This window comes from Aspergillus heteromorphus (genome assembly GCF_003184545.1).
Source record: "Aspergillus heteromorphus CBS 117.55 chromosome Unknown BO70scaffold_1, whole genome shotgun sequence".
Taxonomy (NCBI): Eukaryota; Fungi; Ascomycota; class Eurotiomycetes; order Eurotiales; family Aspergillaceae; genus Aspergillus; species Aspergillus heteromorphus.
This window is the reverse complement of record NW_020290406.1, coordinates 2,949,259-2,973,322: the sequence shown is the minus strand read 5'-3', so window position 1 is coordinate 2,973,322 and position 24,064 is coordinate 2,949,259. Positions and strand designations below refer to the sequence as shown.

Sequence of the window (24,064 nt, the reverse complement as noted above, 5' to 3'; positions counted from 1 at the left end):
TTTTTCTATTTTAATTAAAATCTGATAATTAATATATTATTAATAATTTTTAAATTATTATCAAATTTAAATAAAATTTTTTATAATATTTTTAAATATTAGAGACTTTTATCTATAGTTAAAATATATAAAGAACTTAAGATATATCTAGATATTAAAAATATATAGTTTCTTAAAATATCTTTAATTAAATTAATATAATTTTAGATATTATAAAATATATTAATATTTTTATTTATTAAAAATTTTATTATAATTAATTTTCTATTTTTTATTAGATAGCTAGAGATTTTTTCTTGATTATAATTAATAATATTAATATTAAATATTTTTTTAATAATTCTTAAGATATCTATTACTATCACTGAAGTTATCTTAATCTTAATATAATTAAAATAGTTATACTTTAAATATATATTAATTATTTTATTATAAATAAAAAATATTAGAATATACTTAATAATCTTAATTCAGATTTAATTATTTTTATATTTAAAAAATAAAAAAAAAATAAGATAATTACTATTTTTTATATTAATAAAAATAAAAATATAAATAATCTTAAAAATAATTTAGAGAATAGATTATTATTAGAATTAAAAAAACTAGTCTTATTTAAGTCTTTAATTATTATATATATTTAGATAAAGATAGAGATCTGGTTTTTATAATTTTTATATTATTATAATTATTATCTTAGATAATATAAAAAATAAATATTCTATATTTTTTTTTATTTTTTTTATATTAAATTTTAGCTTTTTAGATTAAAAAAAATATAATTAAAAAGAAATTAATATCTTTTTTATTATTATTTATTAGAAATAATAAGAAAATTCTAGTTATATTAATAAAATTCAGTTTTTTATAAAATTATTATTCTTATAATAAAAAAAATATAAAAATATATAATTACTGCTTTATTTTAGTTATATATTTTAATTATATTATATAAAATACTAGAAAAACTATATATTAATTATTAATTAAAATATTAAAAATAAATATATTATTTCTATTTTATTATTTTTTCTAGATTAGATTATTTTTAGATTTATAAATAAGATATAGCTTAAAGAGCTATTAATAAAATTAAAAATAAATAAATAATTAAAAAAATTATAAATAATTAAATTATTAAGATAAAGCAGATTAAATAAATTAAATAAATTAAATAAATTAAATAAATTAAATAAATTAAATAGATTAAATAAATAAAATAAATAAATAGAATAGATAGAATATATTAAATCTATATTATAATATTATAGTTTTTATAAATATCTATTTTCTATTCTAGTTTATTATATCTTAAGTAGTTTTATTTAAAAAAAAATTATTTTATAACTCTAGACTTCAGATATAAATTTCTATTTATTAAATTTACTAAAATAAATAAGATATAGTAAATATTATAGTTATATATTAAAATATAATAAATTATATTTATATAAAATTATATCTTAAAATAAAATAAATTATTTTATAAAAATTTCTGCTTTTATTTTTTTATATTTATTATTTATAAAATAATTTTAGAATTATAAATTAATTATAATTATTTAATTTATTTTAAAAAATATTATTAAGTTTTTTTTTCTATTTCTTAAATCTTTATAAATAATAATATCTAAACTAAGATAAGCTTTTTAAGTCAGATCTTTTCTTCTTTTTTAAATCTTTAGATTATATATATTATAAAGAATAAAAGAATTATCTTATATTTAATTTTTTAAAAAAAGTCTTTTATTTTTTAGAATTAATAATAAAAAATATTTTTTTTTAAAGACTATATATAAACTTAAAATCACTATTTTATTTTAATTAAAAAAAATTATTAATAATATAAAATAAATTTTAAATAAATATATTATTTTTTAATAAAATATTTTATATTTATTATATTATATATTTTTATATTTTATAATATCTAAAAATTAAAAACTTAGAAACTAGTTCTATAAATTATTATCTTTATAAAAATTATAAAAATAATTATTATTAGTTATATTTAAATAAATAATTAACTAGATATTAAGTAAAAAGCTATTATAAATATTTATTTATTTTTTAAAATAAATTTTTTTTAATTATTATTTTTTTTTAGATTTCTATAATTTATAATAAACAGGATTTTTAGAATTAAGTTTTATAGTTTATAATTATTTATTATTTATTATTCTGAACTATTAAATATATTTAAATAAATAATTAATTTATTATTTTATCTTTCTGCTAAAAATTAAGTTTTTTTAATTAAATATAAATTAAAAAATATTTTATAAATTATTTAAAAAATATATATATAATTATTATTAAAGTTTCTAAATATTAAATAAATATTAATTATAATAGATTACTAAATCAGCTTTAATTAAAAAATATTTTTTATTTTAATTAGATATTTCTTAATAAAAAATATAGATTATTATAAGATTTTACTAGATTTTTAATTAATATTTAAATTTTATATTAATAAAAATCTAGTTATAATTATTTTATTAGTCTTATATAAATATAATCTTATTTATTAATTATTAGATATAATAATTAATAATATTAATAATAATAATATAATATTTAGTATAATCTTAGCTAAACTCTGAACTTAATTTAATTAAAATATTTAATTTTATAATATTTTAATTAATTTTAATTTTTTAAAAATTATTTAAAGCTAGTATTATATTTTTTATTTTATTTATATAATTTAATTTATAATTTATATTCTTTTATAGAAACTTTAGATTAAGATCTTAAATAATATTATTAAATATATATAAAAAAATAATAATAAAAGTTTTAAAACTTTTTTTAATATTTTAAAATTTTTTAAGAAAATATATTCTAAAAGCTATTTATAAAAAATTAATATAAAATTCTTTTTATAAAAAATTTCTAAAAGTTTTTTATTAATTAATTTATTATATTAATTTTTAATTATAAATTAAGAAGATTATATAATTTATAAATATAAATTTTTAATATTATAAAAAATTTGTATTTATTTAATAACTTAAATCTGACTTAGTTTATTATTTTTTTTTAATTATAAAATCTACTAAAATTTAATCTATTTTATAATTTATTAAATATTTAATCTTTATTAAATAATTAAAAGTTTTATTTAATACTATAAATATAATAATATTAATTATCTTTATTTTATTATAATAAAATAAAAATAAATAAAATATTTTTTTAAGTTTTTATTTCTATTTTTTTTATTTTTTATTTTTTTTAAGAATAATAGATTTATTATTTATAAGATTTATAATATTTATAATAATCTTTTTAATTATCTGGATTATTTAATTAATAGATTAAAAAGAAAATAGATATTCTAAAAAAAAAGTTTTTTAAAAGCTTATATAATATATATTAAAAGTTTTAAAAATATTATTATTATATTTATTAAATAAAAAACTATATTTATATAATTATAATTATTCTAGATCTAATATTAAAGCTTAAAAAATTTAAGAAAAATATATAACTAAATAATAATATTAATTAATATTATAAATATTAAATTATTTTTAAGAAAATATTCTTTTTTTATTATAATTAAAATCTAATAATTAATATATTATTAATAATTTTTAAATTATTATTAGATCTGGATAAAATCTTTTATAATATTTTTAAATATTAAAAATTCTTATTTATAACTAAGATATATAAAGAATTTAAAATATATTTAAATATTAAAAATATATAGCTTCTTAAGATATTTTTAATTAAATTAATATAATTTTAATTATTATAAAATATATTAATATTTTTATTTATTAAAAGTCTTATTATAATTAGTTTTTTATTTCTTATTAAATAACTAAAGATTTTCTCTTAATTATAATTAATAATATTAATATTAAATATTTTTTTAATAATTTTTAAAATATTTATTATTATTATTAGAGCTATCTCTATTCTGATATAATTAAAGTAATTATATTTTAAATATATATTAATTATTTTATTATAAATAAAAAATATTAAAATATATTTAATAATCTTAATTCAGATTTAACTATTTTTATATTTAAAAAATAAAAAAATAAGATAATTATTATTTTTTATATTAATAAAAATAAAAATATAAATAATTTTAAAAATAATTTAGAAAATAAGTTATTATTAAAATTAAAAAAACTAGTTTTATTTAAGTTTTTAATTATTATATATATTTAGATAGAAATAAAGATCTGATTTTTATAATTTTTATATTATTATAATTATTATTCTAAATAATATAAAGAATAAATATTTTATATTTTTTTATATTTTTTTTATACTAGATTTTATAAAAATCTTTTTTAAAATATAATATATTTTCTAAGATAATTAATTAAGCAGATTAAATAATAGACTATATTTAAAAAATATTATTATATTTATATTATAATTAAATATATATTATACTTTATATATTATCTATATAAAAAATATATATATATTATAAATTAATTTATAATTATTAATTTATCTATTATATCTGATTTTTTTAATTAATAGATATAAATAGTTATAATAATAATTATATTTTAATCTAATCTTAATTATATAGTTAAAAATCTTTTATATTTTAATCTAACTATCAGATTATAGCCAGATTAAGGTTAAGATATAATGATCAGGTTAAGCCACTCTATTTATAAAGTTAAACACAGAATTTTAAAAATATATATTATTTTGATTACAAATAGAATTTTATCTATCTAAATAATTTTAATTATAAAATATATTCAGTTTATCTATTCTATCAAAGGTTTAGATAATTAAGATATTTTTAATAAAATTATTAATAATTAAATAGCTTTATATTCTTGATAACACATAAGAAACGGGTGCCAGCTCGCTTACGCTGCCAGCTCGCTTACTGATTATGTTATACTCAAGTACACCCGGGAGGAGGTGGGCTTCACCCTTGTAATATGCATATCCCGCGGATATCATCCCTTACAATATAGATTATCAAGATAAATGGAGCAGTGCTCTGTAGAGACCGGATATATAGTACTTAGTTATTAAGATGCATGGAGTAGGTACCTAGGTACCTTAATACTCCGTACTACACTACTACGGAGTACGGACTGCTACTGCTATGCCTACGGTAAATATGGATTCCAGCGGGGAAACATGGTACCGTGGTACGAGGGCCATCAAGTTTGAAGTACTACAGACTACACCCCGTACCAAGTACTACTTACTAGTAGGTACGGAGTAAGTACGGTAGGTACCGGTGCCTTCCATTGGATGGATACGGAGTAGATACTACCGGTAAGTAGTTAGTAGGTGGTAATATTCCGTCCCGGTCCCAAAACGATCAGTCCCAGAAACGAGACGACTAGCTCTGCCATTAGTGGGGGTCTACTCAGTCTAGACTGGCCCCAGGCGGCACCGCGACCAACACTGAGCCGTTCCTGGTGCTGCCACCAATCAGCAGCCGGGATGCATCCATTTGCGAGACATTCAGGGGCAGACTTGTGAGAGTCTCAAACCACTCATGCTGATGATTATTATTAGACTCGGTCTCTTAACTATTTCCCAGGACCAAGTAAGGTCCTCCGTACTCCGTACTAGCCGCCCACAACAATAATACCTGACCAACCGACCCGACCTGGACTCCTTCCTGTACCTGACAGTCGGGCGCGATAATCTCCTCCCTCATGGCTTGATTCCATCCATCGTTCATTCCATCCCGTACTATCCCTCCTTTCCAATCCCTCTCTATCTATCCATCCACTCGACGGAGTACTGGTTGTCTCCATCAACATTCATTTTGCATACCACGTTTTTTCTTTTATATATACATTTTGGACGCTTTGTTGGCCTGATACTGTCCTCCATCTTTCGGTCCTCTCTCTCTCTCTCTCACACACACACACACACACGCTCGCTCGCGCACGCCTGCTCCCCACTCCCCCTTTTCTCACTCATTTGAGACAGGACATACGTCGACTTGTTCTATTGTGCTTTGCAGTCAACCCTTGTTCTTCCTGCAGACACCTACCAGACTCCGTCTTCCGTCGCCTTTTCCACAATAAGCACTCTCTTGCCACCCCCCACCCCCCCCCTCTTGAGGTCTGCCGTGGAAGAGTGGGTGACGAGACGGTGAGTGAGAGGGTTTGTGCGGTCCTCACACCTCTTGCAAATCCTCTCTTTTGGTAGCTTGTTCAGATATCCTGAGTTATTGTATCCCACATTCTCTTGTACCTGTTTGCGACTCCTGTCTTGAGTCGACTTCTTTCAAGTGCTTCTATTCGAAACAGGTTGATCCTGTCATACTTCTGGAAGCAGAACGTGAGCCTAGTTGCTCCAACATCCAGCCAGACATATTGAGCAAAATTATTATCCTTCTAATCTCTTGCCAAGTTTGCTGTCCACTCCACCAGCCAGTGTCTACGACAAAGCCCTTCTGTGAAGATTTCCTTGACGCTGGCGCATCCGATATTCATCACAACGCGATATACTTATTACAATTGCCGACATGCGAATTATCCCTTCACTGCCAACGCTGGTAGCGTTAGGCCTTCTGACTACTCGAGTCCTTGCAGGCGATACGCTCAGCACTGAAGGCTTGTCAACTTGTCTGACAGACTCCGCAATCCAGGTCGACAAATTGGAAGTTACTTACACCCGCTCAACCAGAGAAATTGTGTTTGATGTGGCTGGCACCAATGCGAGGGAACAGAATGTCACAGCATCGTTGACGATCTATGCATACGGCAATCAGCTATACTCCGAAACATTCGACCCGTGTAGCAGCAGTGACTATGTTGAGCAGCTTTGTCCTGTTGCTGCCGGCAGTTTCTCTGCTGTTGGAACACAGCAACTCCCGGAATCCTTTGCCAGTGAGATTCCATCAATTGCTTTCGCCATTCCTGACTTGGATGGCCAGGTCAAACTTGAATTAATCTCCAAGACCGACAACGATGAGCTGGCATGCATCCAATCCGACCTCACCAATGGAAAATCTATGCAAATCGCGGGTGTCTCATATGCTGCCGCTGGCGTGGCAGGTGCGGCGTTGGCCGTGAGTGGCCTGTCTGCTCTAGCGGCTGTTGGTCACCCTGGAGTGGGTTCATCTAGCCCTAGCTTCGGTGACGTTATGACTTGGTTTCACACCATGGCCACCAATGGAATGTTAAGTGTCAGCTACCCGACGATTTACCGCAGCTTTTCCAAGAATTTCGGCTTCAGTACGGGCTTGATCTCATGGGGCCAGATGCAGGAGGCCATTGACAATTTTCGACGATCCACAGGTGGAAATCTCACCGACAATAACTACGAGTACCTTCTCAATGCCACCCTCGTGTATCCTGGTGATACATCATCAAATTCAAGCTCGAAGTCTAAAAGAGGACTTGATCTGGTCGTAGGTGCTGTCAATCTAGCTGCACGAGAAGTTTCGACCTCATACGACAAGAATGCAACTTCTACCAATAGTACCACCGAGGACACTAGTGGCTTCGAACACTTTGTTTCTGGGATTGAGGCCTATGCGGAACAACTTACTATCCCTCAAGCAAACACTTTCATGACAGTTCTGCTCATATTCGCCATTGTTGTTGCCGCTATCACCGTGGGCATTCTGCTCCTGAAGGTAATTCTTGAAATATGGGCTCTATATGGCTCTTTCCCTCAGAAACTGTCAGACTTCCGCAAAGACTACTGGGGCCTTTTGGGTCGAACAATTACCAACTTGATTCTCATTCTCTATGGAATTTGGGTGATCTGGTGTATCTATCAGCTCAGCGGTGGAGATTCATGGGCCGCAAAGCTTTTGGCTGCTGTTGCGCTCACTGTCTTCACGGGTGTCCTGTTGTTCTTCGGCCTTCGTATCTCATATCTGGCTCGAAAGTACAAAAAGTCCGAAGGCGACGCGTCCCGTTTGTTCGATGACAATGAGACCTGGCGCAAATACAGTCTCTTCTATGACAACTACAAGAAGGATTACTGGTGGCTTTTCGTTCCGGCAATCCTGTATATGTTCGCCAAGGGATGCATCATCGCCGCAGCAGATGGCCATGGGCTTGCCCAAACCGCTGGTCAACTCATTGTGGAGGCTCTTATGATGATTCTTCTGTTGTGGAATCGGCCATATGTCGCCAAATCGAGCCAGTGGATTAACATAACAGTTCAAGTGGTCCGCGTGCTGTCTTCTGCTTGTGTTTTGATCTTCGTCGACGAGCTTGGGCTTTCGGAAACAACCAAAACTGTCACTGGCATTGTCCTCATTGCCATACAAGCTGGGCTCAGTGGTATCTTGGCCATCCTGATTGCTACTAACGCTATCATTCTTTGTTGCCGTGAAAACCCCCATGCAAGACGAAGGAGGGAAGCTAGTAAGTCAAAACACATAATATCTTTGATAATACCCCTGTTTCTGACGTTCCACTCCCCCCTCCTAGAAGACAAAATGAACCGTGATATCGACGACTTGACCCCCTTGGACGCGCGGGAATCACTCCTAATGGAGCATCCTCCCCGCAAGGAGTTCTCGGAAATGAGTAAATTCAATTTCACCGGCCCATACGAGCCCTATCGTGACCAGTACGATCCGAAATCGCGACTCAGCCCTACAGGAAGCACAGATCGATTGGTGGAAACTGGATACCCTCTTGAGGATCGGCCCGGTCGGAGTCCAAGCCGAGAGAGTCGGCGAAGCCGTGATAGTCACGACCCCACTGAAGGACACCATGCAACGACCCCTGGCTATGGTTTCGCATATTGATGCACTTTTACACTGGATGGGGATGACATCCCCAATTTATCGATTCGCATTCTTCTTTTGGACATAGACTTTTTTTTGCCAGGCAAATTTGACGAATTTAGCGTACTTGACTGATGGCAATTGTTGGTATCTTTCCCACCTTGTTTCGTCTTGTTTCAGTTTCACTACCATCGTTACATCTCTTTAAGCTCCTGTTACTATCTATTTGCCGAATCATTGTCACGTATCTAGCTGTTGATTTGTTGATTTGCTCCCTGTAAAGTAGGTGTTTCAGACGGGTCTGAAGTACGGAGCCCCGGATTCTCGGATATACGTTGCTTTCTCTGCTTATAAAAATGACCGAATTAAAAAGTATTGTTGTCCGAACCCTTGGAAATTATAAATCTATTTATTGTATGAGGTATTAATTAGCCGCTACTGTCTTAAAGGACCGGAAGAGTTAGATCAAAAAGTGCAGGTTCATTGAAACTACCACCAGTTATTCGGCCATATGCAGGAACCACCCTCGAATTTCTTGCTTCAGTTTGGCATTGCTTTGGAAATTGGGTGATCCCAGACTCAAAAAGAAGATATACGCAGCGACGGAAATATAAAAAAGGAGAAAAGAACAGAAAAGGACGCACGAGAGCATCACTTGATGAATACATTAGACATAACCGTTGTTCACAAGACCCCACCGAGCCCAATGATGCAGCCAAACCATGGGCGACCATATTTCATGATGTAAAACGAATTGCACCAAGGGGGACTGCATGGCGGATGAAAGGGACAGCAAAACCATGACTGAAACTAGCGAAGGAAAGACAGAAAAAGCACAGGCATGCGGTAGACGAGAAGGCTGGGTCAGCCCCGAGCATACGGGTGGAAGCCTCTGTGACCTCCCCGGCCTCCTCCACGATAGTTTGCACCCGGCTTGCCAGCGTTCTTGGGTCCTGTCGGGGCGTTGGCCGGGGCAGCACTCTGCGGCTGGGGGGTAGGTCCTGGAGTCACGTTAGCAGTACTCTGGGGTGTAGAAAGGCAATGGACAGATGCTTACCGCGTCCCATACTCCCGGCACGGTTCATAGCCTGGGGTCCCGTGGGTATATTAGGCTGAGGCACTTCATCATACATGCCTTCCCATGACGTTGGCCCGCCCTGTTGGTACGGAGAGAAGGCCCGGTTCTCCATGGCTCGACGTACCTGCTGCTGTTCATATTTTTGCTGTTCAAAAGCAATCTGTTCATGGGCATTGTAACCAGGCCCTCCTCGATGCCCAGTGAAGTTTCCACCCGCGTTAGTATTCATACTACCTCCAGTGCCGCCAGTACTGCCCCCGCCACTACCACTACTACCACTGCCGCCGCCGCCGCCACCACTTCCTCCCAAGGCATTACCCATTTGTGCCGGTATGCCTCCGACGTTGTTGTTCTGTCCTTGATTCTGCATCTGCTGCATCTGCTGCATCTGCTGTATCATAGCGGGGTTCATCATGTTCGACATCGCCTGGGGAGTCGCACTTTGCGAGGGAGGGCTAAGGCTTCCTTGCTGTTGGCTATTGCCCATCTGCATCTGCTGCATCTGCTTCATCTGCATCTGCTGCATCATGGCAGGGTTCATTGCCCCCATTCCCATGGCCCCCATCCCTTGACCTTGAGCGGCGGCGACGGCCATTTGCTGCTGCATCAAGGCAAAGTATTGTTGCATCCTTTGCCAATACTGTGCCATCATCTGTGGAGTTAGACCACCAGCCATGTTGGCCTGTCCTGGAGCGCCTGCTTGCTGCTGGGAGCCATCACTGCTCATCTGGCCACCTTCTCGGAAATTCTCCCTGCCGCGGCGATATCTGCGGTCTTCTTCATCACGCAGGTTTCCCCGTGGTTGAGCTTTTTTGACCTCAATGGGCTTCCCAAGGATATCCAAGGGACGCGACAGGGCCGCCTCCACGGCGGCTTCGCTGTCAAAAGTCACAAACCCAAAGCCACGAGGCCGGCCAGTATCCTTGTCGATCATCAAGGTAGCATCAATCACACGACCAAATTGGGTGAAGAACTCTTTGAAATCATGTTCATTTGCCTCTTGGCTGACACCACCCACAAAGATTTTGCTCGTCTTCTCCTGCTCGTCACGCGGGATTGCACGCTTGGGATCAATCTTGCAAGATAGTGTAAGTCTACAAATGACCAGACAAGATTATGGGTTCATGGGGCAAACCATGTGGGGAATTCTTACAATTTTTCCATCCAAGTAGTGCTCCTTGACCATAACAGTATTCACAGTTTTAGGATCTCTGAAAGTCAAAAATCCAAATCCTCTAGAGCGACCTGTAGCACTGTCTCGCATTACAGTGCATTCCTGCACCTCTCCGAACTGGGAAAAATAATCTTTCAAAGATTCTGGTCTAGGTCGTTAGACCATCCATGACTGGCCGGTGAAGCAAAGATGAACAAAGATGAACAACGCTTGGATTGGAATATACATACGATCTGTAGTCTCCCAGTTTAACCCTCCGATGAACATTTTTCTATCCCACGCGCTTGAATTAGCAAGGACACCCTCCATGAAAAAAAAGTGGGGGGAGGGTAAGGAGTAAAGAAAAGACATGAACGGTAAAACGGGAACTCGTGGGGCGATTCCAAAGGAAACTTGAGACGAAAAGATATAGACGGGCTTCATTCTTCACTGCAGGAAGCTGATGGTTCATGACATTGTAGACAGGCACTCTGTTTGGGCTGCTATCTGCGATTTGTTTAAGTTGATCCTGTCGCTCCGGATTCCTGGGACATAGATATCTATCTTCCAGCGCTGATCAAGTAGAAACTGCTGTTGGAGAAGCGCAAGTTGTCTTGATCATTGTTGACTCTTGAATGAAAAATCAGGTCCTCCATGGGCTCCAGATCTCTCCGATTTTTGGTCATGTATACATCGACGGGGAAAGCCAGCGGGCGACTTGCTCACAAGAACAACCGTATCTCTAATCAGATAACCACTGGTTTACAGAGCGACCCAGTGGAACAGAGGCCAGGCGAGATATAACCCACGGCCGAACGTTTGCGTGTGGTGACACAAGATCACAGGTTGGAGCATGCCAGGCGGATTAAATCAACTTTCTTTTTTTCTTCTGTCTCCCTGGACCAAGTAACCTTGCCTGTCTGTCTAATCAAGTCCGAAGCTAGGTAATCTGATGGACATTGTCCAACCAGACAGCCAAGGCTTTTACTCCTTGCTGTGCTCTATCAAGCTATATCGACAAGAAGCTAAATAGTATCCGCTGTACTATAGTCGCTCGCGACAAGGGTTCGTAGAGTCAGGAATCCGGAATATGTTTCTCCGTAAAGTCATACCGAAGCCGGATCGCTGACATTAAAATCATCGAGCATCGTACGGTTGAGGTGGATTTGCCTTCGCCTGATCTCTCTGACAACCAAGCCCAACCAAAAAGCCTCAAAGTCGTGGGCTTAAGACTGACCGAGTTTTTGTCCATCTAGTAACAACGATGACCCAACCGGAGAAGACCTTGACTCAGATAATAGAACCTTTTCCTTCTGCCCATGACGCCAAGCCCTTGTCACTCAAAAGAGCCCATCCCATGAACCATCAGTTCAGCTGTGAAGAAGTTTTGCGAAGCTCCCAGCACCAAATCACTGATTACTTTCACTGTGTGCGGTGGTGTAGTCGTGGAGAGGCACCGCCAAACCAAGACAACCCATCCTTCTAGACGACTTGAAGAAATATCAAGGTGGACATCCAAAAGAAAACATGGATGCGCGGGGACGTCTCTTATCGATTGCCCAAAGACGTCCACACGCTCCGCCAAAGCAGAACACAGAGCAAAAAGAGAGTAGGAAACGGAAGAATAAACAGCACTTACCCGTCTTCTTTGATACCGGTTCCCTGAGGCTCCGAGTCACCGCCAGGAGTTGCAGCCTGATGTGCAGGCCCAGGGCCTACATTATCCGTGCCATTGTGCTGAGCTCCCAAATATGAGTATTGATACGCAGAGCTTGGTTCTGCCTCAGCCTGGCCAGTTTCGACAGATTGCATAGGTATCTGCGCAGGATGGGCATGGGCAGCGGAAACCGCAGGATCGGCAAATTTTGGAGCTTCAAGACTCGACAAAGTCTGAGTTGCAGCTTCATCGGCATCGTAACTATGTAGACCGCCTGAGCGTTAGACGTTACTCAACCATTTGTAGTGAAAAGGATCACCGTACAGATCCGCAAAAAGGTCTTCTTCAACATCCTCGGGTTCAGCCATGGTAATCAGATGGTCAGATTATTTGGGACTGGAATTGAGTAGGTTTCGTAAAACAAGGGGATGCTGATAATCAGAGCCTGTGAACCCCCGAAGGAAAAGAGGTATCGAGTCAATTAGTCCGTCCTGGAAAGGTACTTAGTGGTGAGGTTCTTTGGCGCCAAAATAAACCCTCAAAATAGAGAATGTCAGAAAACGAGTAGTCAGGGAAGTGTTGGATGAGGAAATGAGGAAAGTGAGAGCAAGGTGACCTGAATGGATGTGGAAGGGGACAAAATTGAAAGGAAGGAAGAAAGAAGGAGCGAAAGGAGGAGCTACACGGCAGATGTTGAGGTGAGAACAAGAATACTAGTACTCCGTACCTAAGGTAAGATACTCCCTCTGTACTAGTATTTTACCTAGTACTACCGTAGGTACGTACTACTACGGAGTGCCAGGTATGCAACCTGTACAGAATACGAAGTCGTTACTTAGTTGGACTTGGACAAGATTGCCCTTGGATAGGTAGGTACTACGGAGTACCTAGGTACATATAGTAGTACCTTGCCTGCTCCTATACTGGTAGAGATATAATATGCAAAAGAGATAATCCAAGGCCGATTATTGAAACAATGGAATTTTCACATACATAGTACTCACTCATACAAGCATTGTGACCTACCTACGGAGTACTACTGCATGTTACCTCGGTACTATAGTATCGTGGACCTACCTTATATCACCTAATACCAGTACCGTTTAGTACTGCTTAGGTCTCTACTCCGTAGCGGGTACTGTTTAGGTGAAGAGGCGTGTTTCTTAAGCCTTCGGAGGTTAGGATTCTTACCATGTATGAAGTAGTACCGAGACAATACTTATATAATACTTTACATACATTGTAGGTAGTACCGTAGTTGCACTTAAAGTCATACTATGTTACAGAACACCTAAGGTAGGTAAGGTAGTTGGTAGTATTGCCTTGGTACATAAGTCTTCCTGTAGCAAGAAAATGGCATGATAAAAGCGTCAAGCCACCATATCCCTAAAGATAATTAGCGAATGTCTCCCTACCTATAGGCAGTCAACGGGAATGACCCAGCGGCAATACTCTTTCTGGAGTTGTCATTGATCTTGTTTGTTTGCGACCTTGCCCAAGACGCATCACCGAACCCACGTGCCGTAACATCCCCCCCCCGCACTCGGGCTTTCTCTCCATGCTATTCAATTCCAATGACCTGTCCGATTGATCTCGTCACTGCCTCTGCACGATTATTTCGACGCAATGGCTGCAAAGAAGGGCCAGCAACAGGTGAGTTCTGGCATGGTTGCTCTATATTCTATAGTTATCTGTGTGCAACCCATAGCTAATCCAATGTCTTGCGATATCCTGAAGGAGATGGTCCAGGTTGGTTCGTACATCTCCCCGTGTTCTAGGTCTCAGATCCGTGGCTGATATAGCTTCCCCCACTCCCAATGGCAGACCGTGCTGAGTATGTTCTGTTCTAAATGAACTCTCTTCTTCCCAAGTCGCCTGCTATCCCCTACTCATCTCCTCCCTGTCCAAAATCCTGAAGCTAATCACCCCCGCTGAAGACGGGTAAATTCGCCTTTTTGGAAGGGTAGATCGATCCCCCATAACCAAGCGTCCTCCAAACAACCTGATCAGAACACCGTCGTTGGTGCTTCGTACTCTCACGCCAATATTCTAAAGTCAGTGTGCGTACTCTCTATGCAATTTCTTTGGTCGATACTCAACTGGCTTGGACCAATTGACTGACTCGTGTGCGTCTCCATTAGAGGCATATCGCCGCAACATGTGCGCTCGCGAACACCACCGCTGCCATCATCTACCAACCCTCAACATGTCTCCTTGTCGCCCCGTCGCTCGGGCGGGTGGTCCTCATCCCCTCGTACTTCGTATTCCAGTATCATGAATCGTGGCATGGAAGCCTGGGGTGGTGATCAGTTGAGAGAAAACGATGAGGATGATGATCAAGAAGAGGACATCACCTACGACGATGACGAGGATGAATTCGGGCTTCCCAGTATCACCAGCATGCGAAAAAAGCAATCCCAGAGCACCGATACTTGTCAGCCCAAGTCTGTTGACCCGGGCGGAGGACTTGCTAGCAATGCCTCGACCCTTGGTGTTGGTCTGGGAAACAATCGGCAACGCGCGGATAGTTCAGATATTGCCGAGGAACGGGGTGTCCCTATGTACCCTGCAGCTAAGAAAGGAGAGGGCAAGATTTTGCGACCACAATACAAAGAAATTTTGCAAGGTATGGCTTCCACATCTTAATATCGGAACATATTGACCCTTTCTTGAAAGACCCAGCCAACGCCCTCAACCTCATAAACCATGTACCGCCTCCTAGAAATGCATCGCCTAAAGATATGGATATGCATTCAAGCCGCATTTCAAGAATCAACAAATTCAAACGTCTCCTACAAACAAGCACCGTTCCTCTGCTAGAACTGAGAAACCTAGCTTGGTCGGGCGTTCCAGATGAAGTACGAGCAATGACCTGGCAATTGCTCCTGGGATACCTCCCCACAAATAGCGAAAGGCGCATCCCAACTCTTGAAAGAAAGCGCAAAGAATATTTGGACGGGGTTCGACAAGCCTTTGAGCGCAGTACTGCCACGAATTCTGAAAACCCACCCTCGTCGGTCGCAGGGCGTGGTAGAGGCCTGGATGAAGCAATATGGCATCAGATCAGCATCGACGTTCCTCGCACTAGCCCTCATATTCAACTCTATAGTTATGAGGCTACTCAACGGTCATTGGAAAAGATACTGTACGTCTGGGCTATTCGACATCCTGCTAGCGGCTACGTGCAAGGTATTAATGACCTTGTAACACCCTTCTGGCAAGTATTTCTGGGCACTTATGTAACAGACCTTAATGTCGAGGAAGGTATGGATCCTGGCCAACTACCCAGAAGTGTGCTTGATGCCGTGGAAGCGGATACATTCTGGTGTCTTACAAAGTTGCTTGATGGTATTCAGGATAATTATATTTATGCTCAACCGGGTATTCACAGACAGGTCAGGGCCCTACGCGACTTGACCATGCGCATTGATTCTACGCTTGCCAAACACCTGGAGCAAGAGGGGGTCGAATTCATGCAATTCAGCTTTCGGTGGATGAACTGTCTCCTCATGCGGGAGATGAGCGTGCAGAATACCATACGGATGTGGGACACGTACATGGTATGGATATATCTCTATTCTGACAAATGTAGATCCTGGTGTGCTAATTCAGTATTAGGCGGAGGAACAAGGTTTCTCGCGTTTCCACTTGTATGTCTGTGCAGCTTTCCTCGTGAAATGGTCGGACCAGTTGATCAAGATGGATTTCCAGGTGGGTATATATAACCCGGAACTCGGCAGTGTAGTATATGCTAAATGACAATAGGAGACAATGATGTTTTTGCAAGCACTTCCCACAAAGGATTGGACGGATAAGGACATTGAGCTCCTGCTAAGCGAAGCCTTCATCTGGCAAAGCCTTTTTCAGGACTCTCGGGCTCATCTTCGACCGGCTGGAGACCGATCCCCGGAGAATGGCTTACAGTGACGACAGTCATAATTCATTAATAGGACTCGTCTCAGTAATCTTCGGCCTTCCAGAAGAGAGGTAAATTGCTCTTTGACCCCCCTTGCTGCCAGGCTCAGCTGAAATGGAAGCCCTTTTGGTTGAAAGCCCACAATAGCTTAAGGAAATCGTTCTCATCGCACATCCTTGCACGTTTCTCTCCGAGCCCTGTTTCATCTTCCAACACCTGCCGTACTTTTTCTCTGACCAGCTCTGCCACCTTTCCTTTCCTCTTACGATTTGGCCGGTTCTTGAGAGCGTCTTGGATGCGAGCGTTTGTTTGCTCCTTGAAAAAGTCAGGCACATCATCTTCGTCATCAACCTCCATGCCCTCGTCAGGCTCATCTTCATCGTCGTCATCATCATCATTTTGTCCATTGACAATATCCATCGCATCGGTCTCAGCGTTGTCCGCCGGTCCATCCTCGACTGGGATATCATTCTGCGCGCACCATGTCCGATAGTTTGCCTCCAACATGTCCATGACGGTGGATTTCCCCAGAAAGCTCGATCGAATGGTCTTATTTTTCCGTACGAAGAGGATTCTCAGGAGTCCGTCCCACTCATCGTAGTTGATTTGTGGCCTTGGATTCTTTGGGACTAGACGGACGACACTTGACTCAACTAGCGGAGGAGGCTTGAAGTTATTCTTCCCAACCTTCATTATGTGATCAATTTTGGCCCACATCTGGGCATTGACAGAGAGTCGGCTGTAGAGCTTATCACCCGGTTTTGCAAAAAGTCTCAGAGCAAATTCTCGTTGGAACATGAGGATGCAGACACGAGGCGCCGGGGACGTTGCAAGGAGTTTGAATGTGAGGGGGGATGAAATCTAGAAGGCGAGGGTTAGGTCTCTCTTAAATGCCAAGAGGTATATAGACATAGAGCATACCTGGTACGGAGTGTTGCTAATGCAAACATCAAAATATGGGAGGTCCGTCTTCATCACGTCGCCAAGTATAACATCCAGGCGTTTCTGGGCTGGCGTGCCTTGGACACGCTTTGTGACTTCGGCGGCCATTCGAGGGTCCAGCTCCACGGCAATGACCTTTTTCGCCTTTTCGAGTATTTTCACCGTCAGGTTACCAGTACCGGGACCAATCTCCAGCACAATCTGTAGAGGCCGAGGCGGTTCAGGTTAGGCTAGACTAGACTTTGAGGGCGTTGAGGAACGTGACTCACGTCGCTCTGTTTCAACTCCGCCTTCTCGACAATCCGTTGGGCCACTCCGGGGTTCTTCAGGATGTGCTGGCCGAGATCCGTGTTCATCCTGAAGATGCTGTTGGCGGCCTTGGTCTTTGCCGCCGCATCGGCGTACGGGCTCGCCTTCGAGGCGCCATTACGCTTCTGTTGCTTGACCTTAGGCATGGCTGCGGTCCAAGTCACTCCGAGGGGAGGGGCTGGTCGAGAGCGGGAGAATATTCCCACGGCGTTGGCGACTTTCTTTCTTCCGGGTCAAAATGGGGCAAAAAAAAAGGACGAAGCGGAGGGTTTCTGATAAGATTACCGGCGCGGACTTACGTTTGTGCGGCGGTCCATGGGCCGGCCGGCGGACAAAGCAAGCACCTAAGTAAGTGGTAAGTCTCCCGACCTCCTTCGTTTTTCAAGCCTCCGTCATCATGGCTTCTGGGCGAAAGGACTTTTTGAGCCAGCCGGCGCCCGAGAACTATGTGGCAGGCCTTGGTCGAGGTGCGACCGGGTTCACCACCCGTTCAGATCTCGGACCTGCGCGAGAAGGGCCCACGCCAGAGCAAATCCAGGCTGCATTGGCAAAGCGCGCGCAGCTTCTGGGCGCGGCGCCGCCAACTGCCTATGGTGCAGGACGCGAAAAGGGCGGCAAGGACGAGAAAGCTGACGAGGAGGAGGACGATGAACGTTTCCAGGACCCAGACAACGAAGTCGGACTTTTCGCATACGGACAATTCGATCAGGAGGATGACGAGGCAGACCGCATCTACAGGGAGGTGGATGAAAAGATGGACAAGCGCCGCAAGATGAGAAGGTCAGTTCCCCTGCCCTCCTTTGTTTCATGAAAACCATTTGTTCATCCGGTTCGCATCCGGGTTGTCTGGACAGATTGCCGACGTAATTACTCCACCACTCACAGGGAAGCCCGCGAACAGCAAGAGCGAGAAGAATACGAGCGCAAAAACCCCAAGATTCAGCAGCAATTTGCCGACTTGAAACGGTCCTTAGCCTCTGTCTCCGAGGAGGATTGGGCCAATCTTCCGGAAGTGGGGGATCTTACAGGGAAGAATCGGCGAGCGAAGCAGAACTTACGGCAGCGGTTCTACGCAGTTCCTGACAGCGTCATCGCCAGCGCAAGGGACTCAACCCAGTTCGATACGACTGTCGCCGATGATGGTACTCAGATGAGTGTCGAAGGAACGCCGGGCGCCGATGGGACAATCACGAATTTCGCCGACATAAGTGCTGCTCGAGATAAGGTCTTGAAAGTTAGGCTTGACCAAGCCGCTATGGGTTCGTCTGGGGATTCTGTTTCTGGGAGCGCCACCAATGTTGATCCCAAGGGATACCTTACGAGTCTCACTCAGTCGGAGCTCAAGGCAGGCGAAGTAGAGATCGGAGACATCAAGCGAGTACGAGTGCTATTGGAGTCTGTGACGAGAACGAATCCAAAACATGCGCCTGGCTGGATCGCACTTGCACGCCTGGAAGAATTAGCCGGCAGAATCGTGGCTGCCCGCAACGTTATCGCCAAAGGTTGCGAGCTGTGTCCCAAGAGTGAAGATGCGTGGCTTGAAAATATCCGACTCAATGAGGGTCACAATGCCAAGGTCATCGCTGCGAATGCCATTAAGAACAACGACCGCTCTACCAGACTCTGGATTGAAGCCATGAGGTTGGAGTCGGAACCTCGAGCGAAGAAGAATGTTCTTAGACAGGCAATTCTCCATATTCCTCAGTCTGTCACCATCTGGAAAGAGGCTGTCAACTTAGAAGAAGATCCCGCAGACGCGCGCCTCCTCCTGGCGAAGGCCGTTGAAATGATCCCCCTATCTGTAGAGCTGTGGCTCGCTCTAGCACGCCTAGAGACTCCCGAAAATGCCCAGAAGGTGCTCAATGCCGCCCGGAAGGCGGTGCCCACCAGCCATGAAGTCTGGATCGCGGCTGCACGACTACAAGAGCAGATGGGTACTTTCGAAAAGGTAAATGTGATGAAGAGAGCCGTCCAGTCTCTCGCGAGAGAGAATGCCATGCTCAAGAGGGAAGAGTGGATAGCAGAGGCAGAACAGTGTGAAGAGGAGGGTGCCATCCTCACCTGCGGTGCCATCATCCGCGAGACCCTCGGATGGGGCCTGGATGAAGATGACGACCGCAAAGATATATGGATGGATGATGCGAAGGCTTGTATTGCCAGGGGGAAGTATGAGACTGCGAGAGCGGTATATGCTTATGCACTGCGCGTTTTTGTTAATCGTCGGTCAATTTGGCTCGCGGCAGCCGATCTTGAGCGTAACCACGGCAGCAAGGAAGCGTTGTGGCAAGTCCTCGAAAAAGCGGTGGAAGCTTGCCCGCAAAGTGAGGAGCTATGGCTACAACTTGCCAAGGAAAAATGGCAGTCCGGGGAGATTGACGATGCCCGGAGAGTACTGGGTCGCGCGTTCAACCAAAACCCTAACAATGAAGACATCTGGCTGGCCGCGGTTAAGCTGGAGGCCGACGCGGACCAGACCGATCAGGCCAGAGAACTGCTTGCAACCGCTCGCCGCGAAGCAGGAACCGATCGCGTCTGGATTAAGAGTGTGGCTTTTGAGCGACAGCTGGGTAACATCGACGATGCACTTGATCTAGTGAACCAAGGTCTCCAACTCTACCCCAAGGCTGACAAGCTCTGGATGATGAAGGGCCAGATCTATGAAGCTCAAAACAAGTACCCGCAAGCGCGGGAGGCTTATGGGACTGGTACCAGAGCTTGTTCCAAGTCTGTCCCTCTTTGGTTGCTGGCCTCGAGGCTGGAAGAAAAGGCCGGTGCTGTCGTCAAAGCTCGCTCCGTGCTCGATAGAGCCCGTCTCGCGGCACCCAAGAGTCCGGAACTATGGGTAGAGAGCGTCCGGGTGGAACGCCGTGCAAACAACATTTCCCAGGCCAAGGTTCTGATGGCAAAGGCTTTGCAGGAAGTCCCAACGTCCGGACTACTGTGGAGCGAAAGCATCTGGCACCTCGAACCACGCGCACAGCGGAAGGCTCGGAGTCTGGAGGCGATCAAGAAGGCGGACAATGACCCCGTTCTATTCATCACGGTCGCCCGCATATTCTGGGGGGAGCGTCGTTTGGAGAAGGCATTGACATGGTTCGAGAAGGCTATTGTTTCCGACAGCGATTTGGGCGACGGGTGGGCGTGGTACTATAAATTCTTACTGCAGCATGGCACAGAGGTTTGTTTTTGGACCACCTTCCCTCCCTATCCAGGATGCCTACCTACATCGACCACACAGATTGACTTTGGATCTTACGCAGGATAAACGAGCGGACGTAGTGTCCAAATGCATTTCCACCGAGCCCAAGCACGGAGAGGCTTGGCAATCCGTGGCCAAAGACCCAGCCAACGCGCGCAAGTCGACGGAGGAGGTTCTCAAAATGGTTGCGGACGGTCTGACCTGATGTCGGAGTTCCTGCGGACTCTCAACACAGCATCCCTACTTGACCTTCGCACCCCGGATCTGGCATTTGGACGCGGCGGAAGGCCGTCAGCCCTACATAGCATTTGGTCTGCATAAACCCGATCGGCAGCCGCAATTACAACCACACGAGCGAGGCCCGGCTTCAACATCTCCGTGAACCACCTTTCAATCAAACCTGCAGGCTGAGTGCCTTCCGTCCCAGAATCTCTTTCTGTTTCTAGAAATGACCAAAGCCAAACGGCCCACCAAGGATATGTCAGGAATGAAAAATATAATGTACAGTACATCGCACAACGATATCTCACCTTGGCAGAGAAGAAGAGAAAGCATAGCATAATCGCCGGTGCTAGCACATTCAATATAGTATATAGATCGCAAAGATTGTGTCCACCTTCGCCCCCCGTAGCCATGTCATTGTATCCCAGAAGCCATGAGAACCAAACATAAATCAATCGAGCCTTGGGTATCCATAAAGTAAGTAGTAGTAGTTCAGATCATTTCAGTTTTTTCCTCCCTGTCGCCTTTCCTTGCCCCCCCCCCCCCCCCTCTGGGTTTCATCGCATCTTTCAAAAACACACGCATGTGCTTTACGAAGGGCCATGACACCGGTTCTTCTGATCGAGCTGAAAAGTAGGCCTCATCATCAGTCCTAATCACCATCACGCCTAGATAGAGGAGTCAAGAAAGAGACATAAGCGGGCAGGAAGGGGGGGAAAAGCACGAGTAAAAAGGAAGGGAAAAGGAAGAAGAGACTCTTTGAACTCCGCGCCAGATGCAAAACGACAATGTTACGCCGATAACGGCTTTGCCCGATTACTCCCAAGACGCCTGTTCACCACCTCTGTCCGACCGAAACGCTGCGACCTTTGATCCCAGTTGGACCAACAGGTGCTCGACCGGACAATATCGAGGGGCAAGTAAAAGAAGAAGGACGGGGGTATAAGAAAGAAGACAGCCAGGCCATCAGATGCTTATGAGGCCATGGAGAGGCACTCATCCAGAAGCGCGCCCAGTTGTTCCCGGTCAGCGATTGTGCCCCCTTCCCAATCTGGTTCTCTATCCTCCACTTCCATTTCATCCGCGAAGTTGTTGGGTGTCGTGTCGTCAAGGGTGATCTCCACAACGTCGTCAATACGGTCCTGCTTGTCTGTCTCCAGCTCGTCGTCAAGGTAGCCGCCCATGATCTGGTCCACAAGCAAGGGCATATGACTGAGGACTCCGCCACCAAGCTCCAAAGACAACCGAAGATCTCGAACACCAAGTGGTTTGCGGGTGCTTGCCTCCTTGGCCTCGACAGGGAGCAGACCAGTTGCACTGTCCTTGACAATTTCCCCTCTTGTGAAGGCCAGCTCTTCCCGCTCGAGCTGTTGTCGATATCTTCGCATCATCATGCCGTTGATAGTTCCCGAAGGACCGTTTGATCTTGTTCGAGAGAACACTACGGACAAGACTTCTTTCACAAACGTCTCTGTTGCGATTGCCATGAATTCGGCGCAGGGGAGGCTTGCACCGCTGACAATGGACTCCTCGTAGCATATGGGAACCATGCGGGCGTGGATGGATTCGGCATCCGGGAATTCGCCCGTCTCAGATGCCAAAGGTTGCGCGTAGCGCTTCCGTATCTCCAGTTCCCAGTCTGCCACAAGCCGGAGTGGTAAGCTTCGGTGGAAGATCAACAAGGCGAGCAATAGACAGGGACCTACTTGTCTTGTTCAATCCGCCCGCACTGGCTGGTACTTGACTTGGAAGCTTGATCTGCTTGGCCAAGTTGTATTCCTCCAGTTCATTGGGGGCATTCTCGTTCGGATCACGCTGATTAAAAACACGCCATCGTTAGCCTGGTCCGTATGTCCCCAGGGAAATCCGCATCCTGTGGCGGATGACCTACCTCTGGAATGGCTTTTATTCTTCGACGATCACGAGGGGGCAGTTGCATAACCTCCGTCTTCAGTCGCTGCTCAGCCGCATCCCCTGACGTCGGCTTCGACACAACTGACGGCTTATCATTCGCCGACACCCAACTTGCAACTCCATGATCCGGAAGGTCCCTCGTGAGGTTCCCGATGATTGCGCATATGAAATTATTGTGCAGATGCTCAGTTTTATGGTCGGCGCATATTATATGGTCGAGCCGCGACGAGAGTTCACTTTGATTCAACTGTCCTATTGTGGAGACGGGGTGTCAGCAAGCAACCCAGAAAACAAGAACCTGGGACCGAGACCGGATGGGATTGCAAGGCGAGCAAAAGAAATAAGGGAAGGGCCCGGATGACAAGAAGACCAGACTGCCATGCACGCGTACCTAGAAGAAAGAGCGCAGTAGCCTCCTTGTACTCGGCCCAATTTTCGCCGATGGCGGCTTTCAGCTCCGTGTAGATAGGCTCCAGATCCAGCCGCGGCACGGAAATCAGCGCCTTGGTCGACTTCTGTGTCGCCGGGGCGGTAGGGACCGTGCTCTTGGACGAGGTTATTGCGGTTGACGAAGAGTCTGTCCGACTCAGAGCCGCCGGATCGATCTGCATAGTTGCGAGACTCGCCGAGGCGCGACGGGCTGCGCGAAGCCGGGGGTGGGGGGAGGGGGGAGGCGCGGGATTAGGCCTTCATGAAGCAGGAGACATGCCAATTAAGGAAGAATTACGGTCGAATGACACGTGCTAGAAGAAAAGGAGAAATGAGAAATGGTATGCGAGAGGGGGCGATTGATGGGGAGTTTTGGAGGCCGATGGAGGGAGAGGGAGGGAGGGAGGGAGGGAGGGGAGAGGCGAGGTGAGGCGAGAGGTTGGAAGTCGAAGGAACGTCGCATGAATCCGGTGCCCATCCGCCATCATCCATCATCCATCATTCTCACACAACCACCACCACCTCG

General features: G+C 42.1%; 7 protein-coding genes across 7 annotated transcripts; 3 read left to right on the top strand and 4 right to left on the bottom strand.

Moving 5' to 3' along the window:
* The first annotated feature begins 6,096 nt into the window (after positions 1 to 6,096).
* Positions 6,097 to 8,789, top strand: BO70DRAFT_23037 (transient receptor potential ion channel family protein). The gene is made up of 2 exons (XM_025538786.1): positions 6,097 to 8,351; positions 8,418 to 8,789. Exons 1-2 carry the CDS (start codon positions 6,494 to 6,496, stop codon positions 8,738 to 8,740), a joined length of 2,181 nt encoding a protein of 726 aa, XP_025404696.1. The 5' UTR covers positions 6,097 to 6,493; the 3' UTR covers positions 8,741 to 8,789.
* Positions 8,790 to 9,178: 389 nt separating this feature from the next.
* On the bottom strand, positions 9,179 to 11,238 carry BO70DRAFT_403392 (RNA-binding protein; the record flags this gene model as incomplete). The annotated part of the gene is made up of 5 exons (XM_025547038.1): positions 9,179 to 9,720; positions 9,777 to 10,031; positions 10,095 to 10,872; positions 10,951 to 11,114; positions 11,202 to 11,238. The coding sequence occupies 5 exons, from the start codon at positions 11,236 to 11,238 to the stop codon at positions 9,584 to 9,586; spliced, it is 1,371 nt and encodes a 456-aa protein (XP_025404695.1). The 3' UTR covers positions 9,179 to 9,583.
* A 1,272-nt stretch (positions 11,239 to 12,510) lies between these two features.
* On the bottom strand, positions 12,511 to 13,101 carry BO70DRAFT_22941 (uncharacterized protein). Its single transcript, XM_025538778.1, has 2 exons — positions 12,932 to 13,101; positions 12,511 to 12,868 (listed from the first exon to the last, which is right to left on the bottom strand). Exons 1-2 carry the CDS (start codon positions 12,973 to 12,975, stop codon positions 12,586 to 12,588), a joined length of 327 nt encoding a protein of 108 aa, XP_025404694.1. The 5' UTR covers positions 12,976 to 13,101; the 3' UTR covers positions 12,511 to 12,585.
* A 1,492-nt stretch (positions 13,102 to 14,593) lies between these two features.
* Positions 14,594 to 16,581, top strand: BO70DRAFT_22874 (GTPase-activating protein GYP1). Its single transcript, XM_025538770.1, has 5 exons — positions 14,594 to 14,667; positions 14,749 to 15,233; positions 15,284 to 16,167; positions 16,226 to 16,318; positions 16,373 to 16,581. Exons 2-5 carry the CDS (start codon positions 14,882 to 14,884, stop codon positions 16,532 to 16,534), a joined length of 1,491 nt encoding a protein of 496 aa, XP_025404693.1. The 5' UTR covers positions 14,594 to 14,667; positions 14,749 to 14,881; the 3' UTR covers positions 16,535 to 16,581.
* On the bottom strand, positions 16,396 to 17,998 carry BO70DRAFT_358088 (dimethyladenosine transferase). Its single transcript, XM_025542207.1, has 4 exons — positions 17,735 to 17,998; positions 17,445 to 17,666; positions 16,661 to 17,384; positions 16,396 to 16,594 (listed from the first exon to the last, which is right to left on the bottom strand). The coding sequence occupies exons 1-4, from the start codon at positions 17,918 to 17,920 to the stop codon at positions 16,566 to 16,568; spliced, it is 1,161 nt and encodes a 386-aa protein (XP_025404692.1). The 5' UTR covers positions 17,921 to 17,998; the 3' UTR covers positions 16,396 to 16,565.
* Positions 17,999 to 18,171: 173 nt separating this feature from the next.
* Positions 18,172 to 21,542, top strand: BO70DRAFT_425594 (U4/U6-U5 snRNP complex subunit PRP6; the record flags this gene model as incomplete). Its single annotated transcript, XM_025547705.1, has 3 exons — positions 18,172 to 18,554; positions 18,660 to 20,952; positions 21,035 to 21,542. 3 exons carry the CDS (start codon positions 18,172 to 18,174, stop codon positions 21,176 to 21,178), a joined length of 2,820 nt encoding a protein of 939 aa, XP_025404691.1. The 3' UTR covers positions 21,179 to 21,542.
* A 627-nt stretch (positions 21,543 to 22,169) lies between these two features.
* Positions 22,170 to 23,930, bottom strand: BO70DRAFT_328414 (TADA1 family protein; the record flags this gene model as incomplete). The annotated part of the gene is made up of 4 exons (XM_025540738.1): positions 23,501 to 23,930; positions 23,087 to 23,361; positions 22,902 to 23,010; positions 22,170 to 22,834 (listed from the first exon to the last, which is right to left on the bottom strand). The coding sequence occupies exons 1-4, from the start codon at positions 23,718 to 23,720 to the stop codon at positions 22,170 to 22,172; spliced, it is 1,269 nt and encodes a 422-aa protein (XP_025404690.1). The 5' UTR covers positions 23,721 to 23,930.
* Positions 23,931 to 24,064: the final 134 nt, after the last annotated feature.

What these genes read in the sequence shown, in the direction of transcription:
- BO70DRAFT_23037 (XM_025538786.1), top strand. Translation starts at nt 6,494, where the DNA reads ATGCGAATTATCCCTTCACTGCCAACGCTGGTAGCGTTAGGCCTTCTG. An exon ending in AAGACGAAGGAGGGAAGCTA is followed by an intron (nt 8,352 to 8,417) that starts GTAAGTCAAAAC and finishes CCCCCCTCCTAG; the next exon opens with AAGACAAAATGAACCGTGAT.
- BO70DRAFT_22941 (XM_025538778.1), bottom strand. Translation starts at nt 12,975, where the DNA reads ATGGCTGAACCCGAGGATGTTGAAGAAGACCTTTTTGCGGATCT. An exon ending in GAAGACCTTTTTGCGGATCT is followed by an intron (nt 12,869 to 12,931) that starts GTACGGTGATCC and finishes CGGTCTACATAG; the next exon opens with TTACGATGCCGATGAAGCTG.
- BO70DRAFT_22874 (XM_025538770.1), top strand. Translation starts at nt 14,882, where the DNA reads ATGAATCGTGGCATGGAAGCCTGGGGTGGTGATCAGTTGAGAGAAAAC. An exon ending in ATACAAAGAAATTTTGCAAG is followed by an intron (nt 15,234 to 15,283) that starts GTATGGCTTCCA and finishes CTTTCTTGAAAG; the next exon opens with ACCCAGCCAACGCCCTCAAC. An exon ending in GGATGTGGGACACGTACATG is followed by an intron (nt 16,168 to 16,225) that starts GTATGGATATAT and finishes ATTCAGTATTAG; the next exon opens with GCGGAGGAACAAGGTTTCTC.
- BO70DRAFT_358088 (XM_025542207.1), bottom strand. Translation starts at nt 17,920, where the DNA reads ATGCCTAAGGTCAAGCAACAGAAGCGTAATGGCGCCTCGAAGGCGAGC. An exon ending in CGGAGTTGAAACAGAGCGAC is followed by an intron (nt 17,667 to 17,734) that starts GTGAGTCACGTT and finishes CGGCCTCTACAG; the next exon opens with ATTGTGCTGGAGATTGGTCC. An exon ending in TTTCCTTAAGCTATTGTGGG is followed by an intron (nt 16,595 to 16,660) that starts CTTTCAACCAAA and finishes AGAGCAATTTAC; the next exon opens with CTCTCTTCTGGAAGGCCGAA.